This window comes from Brachycentrus maculatus, unplaced genomic scaffold (genome assembly GCF_059751285.1).
Source record: "Brachycentrus maculatus isolate JH-2025_06_01 unplaced genomic scaffold, ASM5975128v1 h1tg000674l, whole genome shotgun sequence".
NCBI lineage: Eukaryota > Metazoa > Arthropoda > Insecta > Trichoptera > Brachycentridae > Brachycentrus > Brachycentrus maculatus.
The window spans coordinates 232,501-250,757 of NW_028281406.1; the positions used below are offsets into that span (position 1 = coordinate 232,501).

Here is an 18,257-nt window from a genome sequence, read left to right on the forward strand (position 1 = left end):
TTTATATAAAATATATATATATATATATATATATATATATATATATATATATATATATATATATATATATATATATATATATATATATATATATATATATATATATATATATATATATATATATATATATATATATATATAAATATGTATATATATATGTATGTATTTATATAAATATATATATATATATATATATATATATATATATATATATATATATATATATATATATATATATATATATATATATATATATTTATATATATATATATATATTTATATATATATATATATATATATATATATATATATATATATATATATATATATATATATATATATATATATATATATATATATATATATATATATATTGGGTTGATGCAAAAGTTTTGACCGTTTTTTACATATAATTTTTTTAATTTTTTTAAAATATGTATTATTTATTTAATAAATTAGATAATTTCCATCAGCTCTTATAACTTTCTCCCATCTTTCTATCAGCTTATTAATACCAGTAGTAAAAAAATCCGTGGATTTTGATGCGAAAAATTAAGTAAGGGATGTTTTTACCTGCTCTATGGTATAATTTTTTTCATCATTTAATTTTTTTTGTAGTGATCGGAATAAATGAAAATCAGAAAGAGCAAGATCTGGAGAATACGGTGGATGCTTGATAACATCCCAATTTAACTCATTTTGCTTGTGTTGGATCATCATAGCTATATGTGGTCTCGCGTTGTCGTGATGAAACACTACCCCTTTTCTTTTTACCAATTCTGGTCTATCCTTTTGAAGGTACATGTTCGATTTGGATAATTGCTGACAATATCGTTCTGTTGTACTTGTCTGATCGTGTTCCAAGAGTTCAAAATACACAATACCCTTATTATCCCACCAAACACAAAGTTTAACTTTTTTAATGGATTTCGGCCTTCGAAGTTGTTAATGGGGCTTGTCCAGGTATAGCCCAATGTCTTTTTCTTGTCACGTTGTTGTACATGACCCACTTCTCATCTTCCGTCACCAAACGATGCAAAAAAAATTCATGTTTTTGTCTCGCACTCAAAGCAACGCACGTTGAAACACGATCCAATAAATTGGCAGCCGACAATTGATGAGGTATCCAAACGTCGTACCGTGAAACCATTTCCATACGCTTCAAATGTCTTAATACGGTTGTTTGGTTGACTACCATCATTGACACAATCTCCCTGATGATTAGACGTGGATTGGTGTCAATTATGACTTTTAACTTGTCGTCATCAGACTTCAATGGCCGCCTGGTACGTGGTTTATCAATGAGTGAAAAATCTCCAGATCGGAATTTTGTAAACCATCTTCGTACCTGTCGAACTTTGATGACATCTACTCCATACAATTCACAAATGTTTTTGGTTTCCACACTCGCGGTATTGTCTTTATGGAATTCATAAAGTAAACAATGACGTTAATGCACTTTATCGAGCGACATTTTGAAAAAATACAAGGGGTCATTACTGTACTCTGGCTAGGCCAAAACTGAATAGAAAGTAGAGGAAAAGCATCCTTTATACAATGAAATCATAAAAAAGAAGATATTTTTAATAATTTAAGAAAAAAAAATTTTTTTACCGGGGATCATAATAAACGGTCATAACTTTTGCATCAAACATATATATATATATATATATATATATATATATATATATATATATATATATATATATATATATATATATATATATACAAATATAAAAGTGAAAATAGATTACACTCCAAGTTAAAAAAAAATTACAAATACATACATGTAACATTTTATAATGAAATTTATAGATTTCCGATTATCCTGACTCTAATCATCCGAATATCCGATTATCTAGATTACAGGAGATTGGTAAGTATTTCCATTTTTGAGATCAATTCCTCAAAAAGAAATTTAATAAAGTAGACGAGGCTTACGACTTACTATTATATGTATGTACTATATACAATACAATTTGATATTAAATGAATATTTAAAATATAGGTACCGTAGAACGGGGCTACTTGAACTTTGATGTGTTACTTGAGCTCAGTACAAAAGAATGATTTAAATCTGTATTTGGTCTACAATAATGAACATATCGCGACAATATGGTAAGTGTCACCTGTCAGGGAAATAATGAATCATGTCGATACAATCATTATTGTAGACCAAATACAGATCTTTTTTTTGTAAAATCATTAAAATCAAAATGAATGATTTCGAATTACGTACGATATATCCGTATTAACAAATTCTTTCAATATTGTGTATTGTGCCTTGTAGCCAGCGGTGGGCTGCAGGGGTCTCAGAGGGATTTGCGCGAGCCCCTTGTTTAATTTGACTTGGGCCGGCGAGCCCCTTGTTAAATTAAGAGAAATCAATATTCTCTGATTCAATCAGTACATAAATGGAATTTCAGTGGTTGATGTAAATGTATTATAAAACATAATTTTTTGCCTTTTTAAAATTTCTCGAGAAATATATTTATAACTAATATTAAATATTTGATTTTTTTAATGAAATAATTTCCTAACATTAAAAAATAAGTACAACTATAATTTGTTGTTCGATGTGCATATTAAGTTTTTTATTATTATGTATTTTGGATAGGTAAAACAATATTAAACGCCCCCCCTCCCCCCACACACCTCCCATTCGAACCGCGAGCCCCTTGTTAAAAAATTGGTAGCCCACCTCTGCTTATTATAAAATATAAAATATTAAAAAATATAAGGGTGATATTCACCTTCTATATTCTATCCTAATTCAGTGAAATTCAGCTTTTGCAATTGGCTTACATTTCACACATGGGTCTAAGGTGATGGTAATTTACTAGAGAATTTTGGGAAAGTAATATGCGATCTTGTATAATATATTGTGTTTGCGTATGTAATATATTTTTAATGCGATATAAAAAGTTATTCGGATTAATAAACACCGTTTTTTCATTGCACTTGGTAGGTATTAAAGTATTATAATAACTATTTTGATGAACTCATTGTTTTACAAAATACTTGAATAAAAATAAAACGGGATCCAAAATAAACGACATAATTAGAATTCCATTAAATAATTATGACAAAGATTTGTATTATACATATTTTAACTATGTATTGATCATAATAAAACAATAATATATGCTTACAGCCAGTCCCTACCGATTTGAAACAGACTTGGCCTCGTGCTAAAAATATATTCTTCCGTTTATTCCATCGACATAATTTCTAGTCCCGATATTTTTTGGTGTATTGAATCTAAGACAACGAACTCAACAAGCTGTTCTCCGGTGTGACCATCCCTCAGGAAGGCGTCCTACCCACCATCTTGACCTCTCCTCAAGAAGACCGAGAAAAAGACGTAAAAATACGTTGTCTCCCCCCCACCCAGGACTTCACCTTTTAGACGTCCCGAGACCAATTGAGGTCGTTTTTTTATCTATCAGTATTCTCATCACATCATTTTCCATTTCTTTTTAAGCGTTCTTCAAGTAGTATTTTACGAAAATGGCAATATATATAATATACCAAAATGATTGTTATTTATTTTAGATATTTATTCATTTTGTATTAAGGATTGTTTCATATTTTAAACTGTGTAATAATAAAAAAGTCAACAATATATTCGAATTTATATTCTATATGATATGGAAACCGACTTTTATCGTTGCTACCTATTTGACATAAAAAGTATTTTTCCAGCTGCGCTACCTACTGCAAAACACGGCACATCGGTATGGAAAAACTTCAATGTTCCTCTCACAGATGGCAGACTAAAATAAAACACACCACACCTTGCAACATTAACTAGGTAGGTACTAAAATAATAGTTTGTGGTTTCACAATAATTTATAGTGAAAAGTATTAAGTAATTGTCTGTTTTTCAAAGGGATATAATTTATTTTATAAAAACAATTTTTTTTTAAAAATTACCTTATAGTATGAGTTTTCTTTATAATGGATGAAAAAAATATATTACCGTACGTCCAATTAGCATATACACGGCCATTTCATCATTTTTTAACTTAAGTTCGAAGAAAAAATCGCTTTCTATTATTTTAAATAGTTTATTTACTTTTAACATTAATATGACTTCATTTAACTCACCAGTGAATTTCTAGATAAAAAATACTCGCCACATAATTTGAGTTTAAATAAAAAAAACATAAAAAATATATTGAAAAACATTTTATTTCGGCTGCCTAAAGACACGAGTTATCCGCTGAAATTTTCCTCCTTTGAATAACCAAAATTTTCTCGTGACACGTGTTTCTTATTTGAAACTCGAAAAAAAGGAAAACGCCAACCGAACGCGCTGGCCCGCCTATATTTTCATTTTACAACATTTTTACAACATTTGTAAGACCGATATCTATGTACCAAGTGCACACTGTATTATTTGACATCATCATTTTATTTTATAAAATAAATCGACAGTGTTGAATGTTGAAGAGGGTCTTTTATTCAATAGATTAACCAAGTCCGGAATGCAACAGGTCGTTCTCTAGCCAAACCTCTTCCGACTGCATACTTCCAAGATATATGGAGGAATAATAAAAAAATATATATAAAAACAAAAACAATCCATGCCTATTACAATGGTCAGTCATGGGGGCGACCCAAGATTATATTATAGTACTAGGGGGCAACTAAAAGGTTTTTGAAAGTAAGTACTTTTTAAGCAAAATGCGGGCTCCGGGTCTTGATAGAACATGACACTGAACCAACCAATGAGAAGGCGAGAATTGTAAAACAACATGGCCGTTCAATCTTCCTGAGCATTGATTAATTGCGTTTATGGATGATTTTTTTTTTTTTTAAATATAATCACTATAATACGACCTTTTGGATGAAGAGAGGGATAAACAAAACCTTTTTCAGTAACAATAAAAATTCAAAACCAACATTTTAGACATAGGAATAACGAACGGATGTACCAACCTTCAGAAAATTCTAGAATCCCTTGAACCGACATTCTGGAACCATCTTGTCGCTACATTCACGTCAGTTTGAAAGTATACGGCGGGCTGAGTGGTGCTTTTTCGACCTTCCTCTCTTGTAAAATTTTGAGTAAGGATCGTGCGATAGCAAATATATTAATTTATTGTTAGCAGTAATTTTAAGGTAAGTGATTTTTTTTTTTACATTTTGGGATTTTCGTGTTCTGGATATCGTCATTTTTATTTTACAGTCGTTTCCCTATGGCTGTCAAGGTTCGAGAAGATCATAGAATGCGGAGTTGCAAAGCATCATTTTAAGTTATTTCATGTTTCGTCATTAGAATACGCATTGACACATTTGAACTTTGTGTTTTCTAATTAAAATAACAGAATTTTAAGAAGCTTCCTTAGTTTATGGCGGCATTAACTGAGTCCATTATTTCTAATCTTTACCCACGTTGTGACTAAATATTTTTTTTACTGTAATGCCGTTAACATCGATTTGCGTATTGTGTCTCGTTTCTGAAGCGTGATTTTCTTCTACAAATCGAATAACTAAATGTCGGCTTATTTTACGATTAACTCCGATATGATGTAATGTGACGTTGAATTCGATTTCGATCACGGGCAGTAATGATTTTTATTCCATTGTATCGTCATTAGGTATCGGGTGCGCCGAAAAGGAAAACTTAAAATATCCCCTTAATCCTTCTTTTGCACCGTAATAGACCTATATTTTTCATTGTGTAAATACATGAAATCACCCCGATTTGTAGAGAATGGTTACAATTTTAACATTTTGGAATATCATTTTTCTACTGATAAAAATAAGGAATCACTTCAGGGAACAATATTTTTACTTGTGAAATGATTCAGCTAAACACCCCTTTAGATTTTCATCATAGTAAAATTGGTCTGAACCAACTCACCTATAAAGCAAAGTTGAGGTTGTCTTGTATTTAGAGTCCTGGCATTGTATAGGCCAAATGACAATCTTTGGAATCTAATTATCAAATCCCTTACCTTATGGGACTCCAGTACAAAAAAAAGTCATCTGGCTCACACCTAAGCCAGGACTCCAAATGCATGCCCATTTACTAAGATTCATAGGTGGCTGTGTATAAACCAATTCTACAATGACGATTTGAGAAATACAAAGTACATTACTGTAACTATACTATTTCTATGGTATATGAATTCATCCGTCATCTGTTGGGGCAAATGGAATTCTGTTAAGAAAAAAAAAAGATTTTGTGGTATAGCCGAGAAATCACACTAAACACAGGGATGGAATAAGTGACCATAGCAGATTTGCTCAGGGAATATTTTATGACTTCACATATTTCCTTCTCATGACAAATTATGGATAGCATTTTTGTCCCATCCAATGCCTGTAGCAACTGTGTTAGACAAATATGTTTCTTGAACTCTTCTTCAATTCTACATAAAATTTTTACATAATTTACAATCATGTATTTCACACCCTTCGTATTACATTTTCCACTTAATGCTTGGGTTTATTTTCACAAAAATAGAACTAAAGATATCCGGTTATCTAGGGTTATTTTATTTATACTTAAACATAATTTAGACGTTGTCCAGTTCAAAAAAATAAAACAAGCAGTGCAAATGTAAAAAAAAACTTAACCTCATATAAAAAAAAAACTATAATAAATACAAAAATAAAGAATTTCCAATAAAATGCATCAAGTTGCAACTGGCGAACTCATTGTTTATCTTAGAAACGCAAATGAGTCAAGACACGCGAGCAGTGCTCGGGTTGGTGCATACGATGCATGTGCCGTCCGGCAACATCGCTCGTTCATAAGCATCAAGTGGTTAACAAGACAACAGAGAAAAATTCATACAGAGTGTACTAAAATATAATTATCATCATTATTACTGGACATAAAATATGTAGGATATTGATTTCAGAATTCAGCAAAATGGTGAAAGAGACTACTTATTACGATGTCCTCGGGGTTAAGCCAGATTGTACACAAGATGAGTTGAAGAAGGCTTATAGGAAGCTCGCTCTCAAATACCATCCTGACAAGAATCCCAATGAAGGAGACAAGTTCAAGCAAATTTCTCAAGCCTATGAAGTCTTGTCGACCCCTGAGAAAAAGGCGATCTATGATCAGGGTAAGAATTTATTATACGTTAATGTTAACATTTTAACCCCTATAGTGCTTAGCTTATTTTCACATATTTTGCATAAGTTTGCTAATTGCTTTTCATCATTACTACTTGTCAAATTTGACATTTTGTATGTAGAAATAAAAAAACTTTTACTTAAAAAATACAAAAATCAATGTTAAATTCACAGCAAAATAATTTTAAATGGTTATTTATAAATGTTATTAACTTATTAAAAACGTTATACATGTGCACGCTAAGACACGTCCGTACAGCTCGATACCTAAATCAAATTGCTCTAAGAGTTAAAAAAAAGTGCCATTATAGCTATTTTATCCAACCGTATAACTAATAGGCTATCATTTAAATAAACATATTGACCTTCGCTTAGTCACACAATGCCATTCTGACACTTTTTCATTACTTGTGTCTCCAAAATGTGTAATACCACAGCTTATCTTACAAAAACAGGATATATGGCATTAGAATCTGACATAGCAGTATCAAAAATAAGAAAATATGCTTATAAAAAAACAGTATGTAACATCAAAATACTATTAAAAAAAGCTCTTTGTTTGTTACACCATCCTAGCAATACAAATAAGATGCAGAAAACTGCCAGCAGTTGGGATGGATATTACTTAGGATGGATAAAGGCTACGAAGGATGGATTTTGAATGTGTTAAAAAGCAGTATTCCACTCTGCCCACCACGTTATGCTTTGTGATGATTAAGACTGCTTATTTTTTTTACTTTTGTTCTTATTCCACTACTCGGTATTCAGGTGGCGAACAAGCTTTGAAGGAAGGTGGGGTTGGCTCCGGAGGTAGCCCGATGGACCTGTTCGACATGTTCTTTGGAGGATTCTCGGGAGGCCATCACGGTCACGGGGGGCGCAAGCGAGGAAAGGATGTCATACACCAGCTTAGCGTTAACCTAGAAGAACTTTATAAGGTAATATTAATTTCTCCTCATCTGAACTGTATATGCCAACATCCTATTCTAGACTGCAGGTTGTTGATAGTGATATTTCACAGCGACCTGAGAATACTTACTTTAGCCTTTTTCTTGTGTCCAGTATTGAACAAAGGCTTCCCTCTTGGACTCCCACAGTTCTCTGTTGAATGTGACTCTCTTCCAGTGCAAGCCCACCACTTTCTTAATGTCATCGGAGCATCTTGTCTGGGGACTACCCACGCTTCTGCGTCCTGTTCGAGGCTTCAAGTCAAGCACCTAATTTGTCCATCTGTCAACAGACATATGTACCACATGACCTGCCCAGTTCCACTTTTGTTGTTCCGGTATGCTTTGAGCCGGATCTATTACCTTGGCCTTGTACGTTATCCAAACATTAATCAATCAAGTCCTCAGAATAGCTAGGGTTAATATTTGCATAAAGTGCTAATCTACCTGAACCCTTTGTTATAAGGTCGCTGAATGTCAAACCTACACCAATTGTTTCTATGATTGTATTCATTATTTTGTCACTGTTTATGTAAAAATATCTCAAGAGACTATGCTCCTGGAAACAAATTATGCAGAATATTTATTGTATAACAAATTGGATATTTTGAATTAATATTGTGCATAGAATAAAGTTGAGTCGGGTTGTGGTCCCGTGGTTAGTGCTGCCGACTTAAGTCGAAGGCTTTAAGTTCGACCTCATCAGAGATGGGGCAGAGGCCTCAACTTGCTTCCTTTATTTAAAAAATGCCTCTCTATCTCGTGATGTGTAACAGAGTTTTCATTATATTAACTTTCAACAACCTTTTGATTGTTTCCAAATACTCTGGATTATCTCCAATTTTAAGAGTTATATCTCAAATTCGTCATCATTGTTGAAATGTCAATAAATGATATTAGCTGTCTCTTTCATTTCTAGTATGAATTCCCAGAATTTGATTTTGATTGTACGTTGTTCACATTAGGGAACGGTGAGGAAGCTGGCCCTGCAGAAGAACGTTATCTGTGATAAGTGCGAGGGGCGAGGGGGCAAGAAGGGGGCCATGAGCCAGTGCGGCAACTGCAAGGGGAGCGGGGTCCAGATGAAGATCAGCCAGATCGGGCCGGGGATGTACCAGCAGATCCAGTCCATGTGCCCCGACTGCCGCGGAGCAGGGGAGAACATCCACCCCAAGGACAGGTGTAAACAGTGCCAGGTATCCGCCACTTTTCCTTTTATTACTTTATCTTTTTATCCCAAGAATTAACAATAAATATGGGAGTCCAACACTGCAATATATCGTTCCGAACATTTTTAATTTGTTGCCGACGGATGCTAGAGGTCAAAATAAAATATGGAACAAAGGCAAAATAAAGGAATGGGTAAATGATCAAGAGTTCATTTTATGAAAATTGTAAAATGTTTATATTCTTAATTTTTTTTCGCTTTCTTGTGTCTATATTAGGTTAAAATCATTAAAAACAATAAAACTGTTAAAAGAGAACTCCACCGACAAGACACAAAGGTGGTGTTTCAGCCAAAATCTGTGTATTTCTCAGAATAATTTATGTATTAAAATAGTATTAATAAATCTACACGAGAAGAACAAAGAGACGCAGATCATCGACTTATATTTTGTTTATAATATTGTTCCCACCACGTGTAGCTCCTTTAAAATCGTATATACGGGGTGGCGGACAAAATTTTGTGTGCTCAGATTAAATAGTATTCAAAACGTGTATATGCCGCGCTCGCTCTGTTTTTATATTGGTATCGCTTTGTTCTTCTCCCCTTAATAAGTTTGTAATTTTCGATATATTTGTGACCCTATGTTCTTATAACTTTGTAATTTTTAATAAATTTTAAAAGATTGCCTTCATTTGCGCGTTTCCGTCTTCCTAATCAAAAGTATTCCAGTACCGTTAGTAGTAACAGGTGGCTTGGTGGGTCTCTGCAAAAAAAAATAATTTACAAATATGTATAAATTGATTTAAATAAATGTATACAAATAAAAAAATAAAAAAAATCTTAACATAACTATTTTTAATAATTTTACCTTAAACCATTGCCACAATTAGACTTAAAAAAATTAGAAGCTCTGTATTTCGAATAGTAAATTTCCAACGGAACGAATGAATGCAATTCAACACTCTCTTTATCATTCATCGTTCTCTTTTGTGTCTTCTTCTTCTAACCCTTATCCGCACCCAATGGTGCATAGGGCACTGTATCGTAGCGACGCAGTGTTATCTTGATCGTTAATTGCATGAAGGCAAGGTGATCAGCCCTGCGCTTCTTGTACCGGTCCAGGGTGATATTAAATAAATATGAGAGTGAAAATCGGTTATATTTGTTTTGACCCCCCTGGGAATCGAACCCGGGACCTCCAGCATGGTAGCCAAACGCGCTGACCACTGCGCTACGTAGGTGGACAAAGGAGGACTACGGAGGAGGGTTGTGTAATACCACTTTATTTTAATTTGAATGCAATTAAACTTTTAAGAGTGATCGATATATCGACTCTGGTTTACTTTACACACCGGCTTATTGATATACCGACGATGACGCCAGTTTTCTTTGGCGGTCGAGCTAGAAAGTTGTGTTGTAGCGTGCGCGTTTTTAAAGTTTCTCTTTGTTGATAGTATTCAAAAATAAATAAATTTAACTAATTTTAGTGAAAAAAACAAAAGACTTTACAATGTCGGATTCGTCCATTAGTGATGTTGCAAGTGTCAAACATCCCACGAAAATGTTTAACTCAAAGTAGTGATAGTGATGATGAAATTATAATGTTTACCAATTGGAGGATGTACATTTGTAGTGAAAACTCCGAGCAAAAGCCAATTTCACACGACCTTGTCACATTCTTGTACTTGTAAATTTTATCTTTTTTTTCTCAAATTGCATTTATTTTTAAATACATATATGCATGTATGTTTATTACAAAATGTTTTATTTGAGTAATCTGATATGTTCTCCATCGATACCAGAAAGAAATAACATAATCAATTCATTAAGAAAAATATTGTTGATTTTGTACAAACGTAATAAAAAAGGACCAAAATAAAAAACCCTTCTGCAATTTTAGCATACATGTAAGAAAAATCTCAGCATAAACGGTTAATGAAATTTTCCATCTATACTAAAAATAAAACATGAAAATATAGATTTTTTTAAAAATACTCTTCATTCCGCAGACAAAAGAAACCACTCACATTACGTTTTCTTATGTGTAACGAAATTGTAACTTGTGTTTAGGGCAAGAAGACAATAAGGGATAGGAAAATCTTGGAAGTGCACGTGGATAAGGGTATGACAGACGGGCAGAAAATCACATTTGCTGGCGAAGGTGATCAGGAGCCTGATTTGGAACCGGGAGATATCATCATTGTTCTAGATGAAAAGGAACATGAGGTTTGTTTAACAAAAATGTTTTACTTGAAAAATTTCACTTTTCTCAAAACTTTTTTGTTAATGTATAACTCTTTCGCTGATTTTACCAAATTTAACTTAAGTAAGATTTTTTTGTAAGTAAGTCTATGACAAAAATGGCAATCCGGAAAAACTATAAGAAGGAAGTTTGTCACAAAAATTTCGCTTATCAAAATCTCATCCAACACTAATTTGACTAATTATTTTGTTTTTGTCATCAAGGTAAAACTTTTTTATACTAACTTTAAGCCGAATGAATGTATCATAAGAATATATTTTAATTTTTCAGTTAGTATTTCATATCATGTTTTTATCATTCTGTTCACCATACTATATTGTATCTGATTTTTTTCTTCTCCGTAGGTCTTCAGGCGGTCACGAAACGACTTAATTTATAGGATGAATGTTCAACTTGTTGAATCTCTGTGTGGCTTCCAAAAGGTCATAGAAACTCTAGATGGCAGAGAGCTAGTTATAACAATGCTTCCCGGTGAAGTTACCAAACATGGTGATATCAAGTGTGTCATGAATGAAGGTAAATATAAAGCATGGTAAATTTTTTTGTAAAGCATATCTAAAATTAAAAATAAAATTTACGTCTTGATTCAACTACATATACAGTAGAATCGCGATATAAGTAATCGCGATATATCGAAAAATGACGTATATCGAAAAAAAAAACCAAATTTATTCCCTAAAACTAATTTTTCATACAAAAATGCATTTATATAACGAAATCCCGTTATTATGTATAACAAAATCACTTTTGTCCCGTACGAAAAAATGCCAATACATTTAAGTAAATTTATAACAAATAAAAAATGTTATGATAAAAATATTTCAAAGCCGCGCCGCCGCGGCGCCGCGCCGAAATAAAAAAAATGTTAAGATAAAAATATTTCAAAGCTGCGCCGCCGCACCATATGCGGATGGTTTTATGGCGATTTTTAAAAGTAATTCAATACAATATCCCATCAGCTTGAGTAATTAGTAATTAGAGTCAATGAGTCAGTGAAATGATTTACTTTAGCAATAATAATTCTTTAGTTGTGTCGCCTACTTTCAAAATCCGCTAGATCCAGTTTTATAAGATTTTAAAATAAATACTCTATCGGAATGCCAGTTGTGGGTTTTACTGTTCAAAAATTTTAAATACTTGAAAACCCCGCTAAAAAATACTTAAAAACAACGTTGTATTTCAAATTCCGATATATTCATGAAACTTGCCTTCTGACCCATATCGGTCAATCAGAGAGCGGAGATAGGTCAAAAGTTAAGATGACGTCATTATCGATTTGTGTCTCGTGTTTTTTTTTGAGTACTGAAAAACTTTCCAAAAAAATGGGAAAATTCTCTATTTTATAATATTTTATATAAGGATAGACAAATCTTTGAAACATAAATGTTATCCGGAGAATTTGGATTTTTTTTTGTAAAATCGACTTATATGGATCTGGCGGATTTTGAAAGTAGGCGACGTAGTTATAATCTCTCTTCTTAATTCAATGAAATTATTTCTGTAGGCCATAAAAATTCTCAAGTATATTCTCTCCCATAATCAGTCCACCTGCTTATCTCAATGCAGAGAGTAGACAATAATAATTCTCAAATTACAATCCATCTTTTTATCTCAATGAAATGATTCTGTTGACAATAATAATCCTCAAATTGCATCCGTCTTTTATCTACATCGTAAGGGCACTTGTCCACTACACGGAATAATTTTACCGTCCGTCCGGCACATCAGTTTGCGTTTTAAAACGACGATTTTACGATCGAATTTACGCGCAACGTGTTCACGCACCGATCCGAAGAAAGATGGACAAAAGCACAAGCCAATCCAAGCCAATCGTCATTTTAAAACGCTAACTGACGTGCCGGACAGTAAAATTACACGGAATTTCGGGTAGTGGACAAGCGCCCTAAGTGGGGCGTAGTGTCGGGTAAGACAATCTGCACACTATTGGACTAGCGGAGTAACGTGTTACGACGTACGACATGCACGCATACTTACAAAGCACGCCACACGCGCAAACACAGAAACGTTTGTGTATTTTTACGATTTTATGTTAGGATTTGATTCCCGATTTTTTTACAAATTATTTATTTCCGTCGCTGCAAATGAATGACATTATGAATAACATTTACCAGACCCAACATTACAAAATTGTTTTCTTTCAACTTTAAATATGGCCAATAAAAGCAACTAGGAATATTAAATATGACGGACAAATTTGGACAAATACGAATTTGTCCGTTTTATACGGATTTTGAAGGAATAAAGAGATCAAACGGAATTTGAAAGATTATAACGGAATTTTAACGGATTTTAGGAAATTTTTAGCGACGGCGAAACAAAATTCATCGCGTAAATTTTGGAAAAATTTTTTTTTCGCCGTCTCGTAATTTCGCAATTTCGTAATTTCGCAATCTCAATATCGAAAACTACTCTTTGACGTCTGACAACACTGGCCGTCAGTAGCGCGCAAGCCGTTCTCGTTCTCGGCTTTGGCGGCTACTTGTGATATTATTATTATTATATTTGATGTTATTATTCTCATTTTCAGATACATATTTACCAGACCCAACATTACAAAATTGTTATATTTAACTTTAAATATGGCCAGTAAAAGCAACTAGGAATATTTACGTTTTTCCGGTTTTAAAATCACATTCTCATATTGTGTACAAAATACATACGAGTATCATCGATTCCCGCGGCACTTTTATCACCGTAAGGTTAATAAGAAAACAAGTGAAAATATGTAGGTATTCAGTTCCCTATGGCCCCCTTCCTCCTTTGTTTGCAGAACTTGCGATCTTTTTGAAAAGCCGCGCAACATTTTTTGCAACGGCGTGCAACATATACATACTAAGTATGATTTTGAAAAATTCGTTATATGTGGGAATTCGTTATTACGAATTAATATTTTTTGGTCCCTTGGATTTCGTTATATCGCGATTCTACTGTACTATATATTTTTTAACTGTTGAATTCCAACACAATTGCCAATCAATACAGAGTATCAATCATTGAAATGTGGCACTATATTGTGCCAAAATATTAATTATTTGCTGTTACACCCATCATGTACAGCATGGGTCGGCAACCTGCGGCCCGCGGGCCGCATGCGGCCCGCGAGACATCTTGGTGCGGCCCGCGAGATTCTCGCCGCAACGCACATGACGGATGATATTATACACAATCGAGTGAAAGGAAGCGAGAAAGGGAGCGAAGGGAATCTCATTGATTTTATTAAATACAATAAATGTCGTTAAAATATACACTTAGCGTTTTATTTTTAAAACTAAAATATTTGTACATAAATATCGTATGTATACCTTCTGCAAGTGCGGCCCGCACTGATCCCCATGAAAAATATTTGGCCCTTTTACAACAAAAGGTTGCCGACCCATGATGTACAGGATTATATAATTATTATGTTTGTGTATAAATGACAAAATTATAAATACAAAAAATATTATTTACTCTTTAAGCCAAAACTACCATTATGCAAATGACCATCAATGTTTATTATATATAGATTTATAGACAAATAGCTTTCTGTAATTCAAGTCCGATTTTTACTGAATATATTATTCTAAATATACACATTTTGATGATTTTAGGTATGCCGCAATACAAGAATCCATTTGAAAAGGGACGTCTTGTGATTCAATTCTTCGTTGTATTCCCCCCGTTCATCTCACCTGAAGTGGTTCCTACTCTCGAGAACTGTTTGCCTCCTAGACCAATGGTAATCACGCTTTTATTAAAATCCTAAAAGACATTGATATATCTTAAAATATGGTTTTGAAAAATATCATTTAAAATTTTTTATGGTGTGTGTTGTGACTTTAAAAATATTACTCATCTTACTGTTAAAATGTTTTGTTGGAGTGGTAGACAAGTCGGGTTTGGTCACCCGCAACACTATTTGTAATTTCTCTGAATCCATCACTATTGAAAATAAATGGCTCACACTGCTGGCCCTGTCACAGCCTGCAGATGATCTTCATCCATCTGGAACTGTCCTGTACTACTCCATTTGGTTGATTGTTGCCTATGTGACTAAATTAATGATTTATCATTTGCCTTCGTAAATCTAATGGTCTTATTTTATTAGTAATAAGTAACCTGACCTACCAATCATTAGTACCTATTACTCTAAATGGTCACTTTTGAATTCATTGAAAACTTGTAATGCTAATAGTGTTAATTTTTGTTCAGGTCACCATTCCGGAATGCGCAGAGGAATGTCAGTTGGTGAACATAAACAATGAAGAAGATAACCAACGTAGCAGACATCTCCATCGCAACAGTGACTTTGATGAGGGAGGTCCCGAAGTCAACCGAGTACAATGCGCTTCTAGTTAAAATATTTAATTTAATTTAATTTTTATTGTTAGCACCTCTGATGAAACTTTTTTTTGATATTCATAGTGAATGTGATTATAATTTACTAAATACTTAAAGTATTCCATGGATTTCACTGTTCAGTATTTGTGATATTCAATCCTTTCGAAATCTATTTTCAACTCTTAACACGAACTATAAAATAGTTCGAATTGTGGTATAGAAGTCATCATGCGAACATTTTGTGAGAATATCGTATTTCAAAAATAAATGAATAAATTTTGACTAAAAGTATGTTTGTTTTATTTACCAAACCAACTCAGTAAATTGTGTATTTATGACGATACAACTGCTGCCATAAAATAATGTGCTTCTTTTTTCATAGGGTAGGTATTAGAAGCGACGTGATTTGCTCGAACAAATCTTTTTCAGGTTATTCCACGAAAGTGCCTTAAAGATGATCAGTAAAATTGACAATTAATACATCACTGATTGGCTCAATGATGGCTGAGTAAACAGTCAACCCAACATTTACACAAAAAGGTTCAACCAAGTGTGATAACTACAGGACGTTGCACCGATTCTTCATGTTTATGAAAGATTCCTACATACATAAAATATTATCAAGCTAAAATTACTATACAAGCTGTTAGATACTTCAAGGTTGTTCTTGAAGGTTTATTGAAAGGTAAAAGAACTAGGATACAAATTCTGAACGTCTGATAATAATATAAACGAGTAAAGTTCAGAATCCAATCCTGAGTTTGAAAGGTCAAAATATATGTAACTGGAATATGGAATAACCTGATTACTAAATCAAGGTGCGTATTTCCAGCCCGCTCTTTCATACATATTGATATATCATACAAAATATTTTTAATAGTTCTTTAAATTGTTCACAAATTTTGGTGCATACATAGTTACAAAATATCTACCATGATGTGAAATTATACATTATGCACAGTACTAAATAAATTTAAATTTAGTTTATGAAAATCTAGAATGTATTTTGCTGTAATTTAAAGTAAATCAGACTGGTACGGTCCAGAAAAAAAAAACTTATTTGAAAAAATTATCTTGACAAAAACGCTAGTGCTTCATAGATTACAAGAAGGCCTTTGATTGTATGAGTAAGAATTGGCGGCACATGTGGGAAGTTTGACCAGAACATGACTTCCTACACATGTTACATATCTTTCCAAAAATCTGTCTTTATAAAAACAGCAACAGTACACATTAACTTTATTTCGTCAGGAAAATTCGGTGCGAAAGAAAGCTAAGTATCGCAAAATTGGTCGCAAGATCGACCTATATGGTAACTGCGTTAAGAGAATAGTATGGAAAAACTGTTTTAAAAAACTATTGGGATAATTCAATAGTTTTGATCTTAAAATGTACGGAAAAAGCACTGTTCGTCGCTCTGCAGATGCCTAGTCTTTAGTTGATTTCTTGCCACATACGTGCAATGATTTCAGAAGAAACTATCAAGATAGCGGCAGAAATTCACTCCCGCAGGTGATCCAAATCCTGAATCTTTTCTGCGTAAACAATGTTTTTAATGTAGGTACCTTCAAAAAACTAAATCCAAAGGGGTAAGGTCAGGACTGCTTAGAGGTCAGTCAGTGGGGGCTCCTCTACCAATCCAGTCGTTGGGAAAGCGTGCGTTCAATGCACTGTGTACTAGAACAAGTGACCTACAGGTAATTGGCATCTCCTTGATATCAAGGTCACGCCACCTCCAAAACAAAACTTACGTTCACCACATAGCATTTATTGACAGAATTACCCGTTTAACATAAAGGGTTTCGGTGCTTAATTTTTTTTTTAAATGGCTTATTTTTCAATGACTACTAACGTCGATGATATAGACTCTCGATATTGCGGCGAGCTTGTTGTTATTATCAGTTGAGGGGAAGAAGGAGATTGGTTTATGTGCTGATTGAACCAGATAAAGCAGCAGGCTCTTCACTTATGGCAGCACACAAGAGATGTCTTGAAAATTCATCATGGTGGCCACGTAAGACCAACTAAGGTTATGTTAATAATAATAATAATAAATTTGGATAACTTATATAGCGCCATTTTTGTAAAAAAAAAATACCTCAAGGGCGCTTCACTGTGAATGAATTGGGGAAAATATTATCGTGGAAATGATTTAGCAAACAAATGTGTTTTTAGTCTTTTTCTAAAGATCATCTTACTCTCACTATTTCTAACCATTGGTGGAAGAGCATTCCACGCCGTCGGTCCTGCAACAGCAAAGGCACGCTCGCCAAATTTAGTGCGTTGGTTGCGAGCTGGTAAGATCACTTTGCCCATTGCAGATGTTGTAGCCGATCGAAGCGTGAGACGTCTATCAACCAATTCAGCTGGAATACACAGCTCCTTAAGATACTCTGGAGCCATATTGTGTATTGATTTATACATGAGTAGGCAGAGTTTA

At 33.4% G+C, this 18,257-nt stretch overlaps 1 protein-coding gene across 1 annotated transcript; it reads left to right on the top strand.

Moving 5' to 3' along the window:
• The first annotated feature begins 5,009 nt into the window (after positions 1-5,009).
• Positions 5,010-16,105, top strand: Droj2 (DnaJ heat shock protein family (Hsp40) member A4-like). Its single transcript, XM_088274446.1, has 8 exons — positions 5,010-5,127; positions 6,879-7,088; positions 7,867-8,036; positions 9,011-9,241; positions 11,284-11,439; positions 11,821-11,992; positions 15,088-15,215; positions 15,689-16,105. The coding sequence occupies exons 2-8, from the start codon at positions 6,890-6,892 to the stop codon at positions 15,833-15,835; spliced, it is 1,203 nt and encodes a 400-aa protein (XP_088130572.1). The 5' UTR covers positions 5,010-5,127; positions 6,879-6,889; the 3' UTR covers positions 15,836-16,105.
• Positions 16,106-18,257: the final 2,152 nt, after the last annotated feature.

Excerpts from the sequence above, each read along its gene's own strand:
- Droj2 (XM_088274446.1), top strand. The coding sequence starts at position 6,890 with ATGGTGAAAGAGACTACTTATTACGATGTCCTCGGGGTTAAGCCAGAT. Across the intron at positions 11,440-11,820 it reads TAGATGAAAAGGAACATGAG|GTCTTCAGGCGGTCACGAAA; the intron begins GTTTGTTTAACA and ends TCTTCTCCGTAG. Across the intron at positions 11,993-15,087 it reads CAAGTGTGTCATGAATGAAG|GTATGCCGCAATACAAGAAT; the intron begins GTAAATATAAAG and ends TGATGATTTTAG.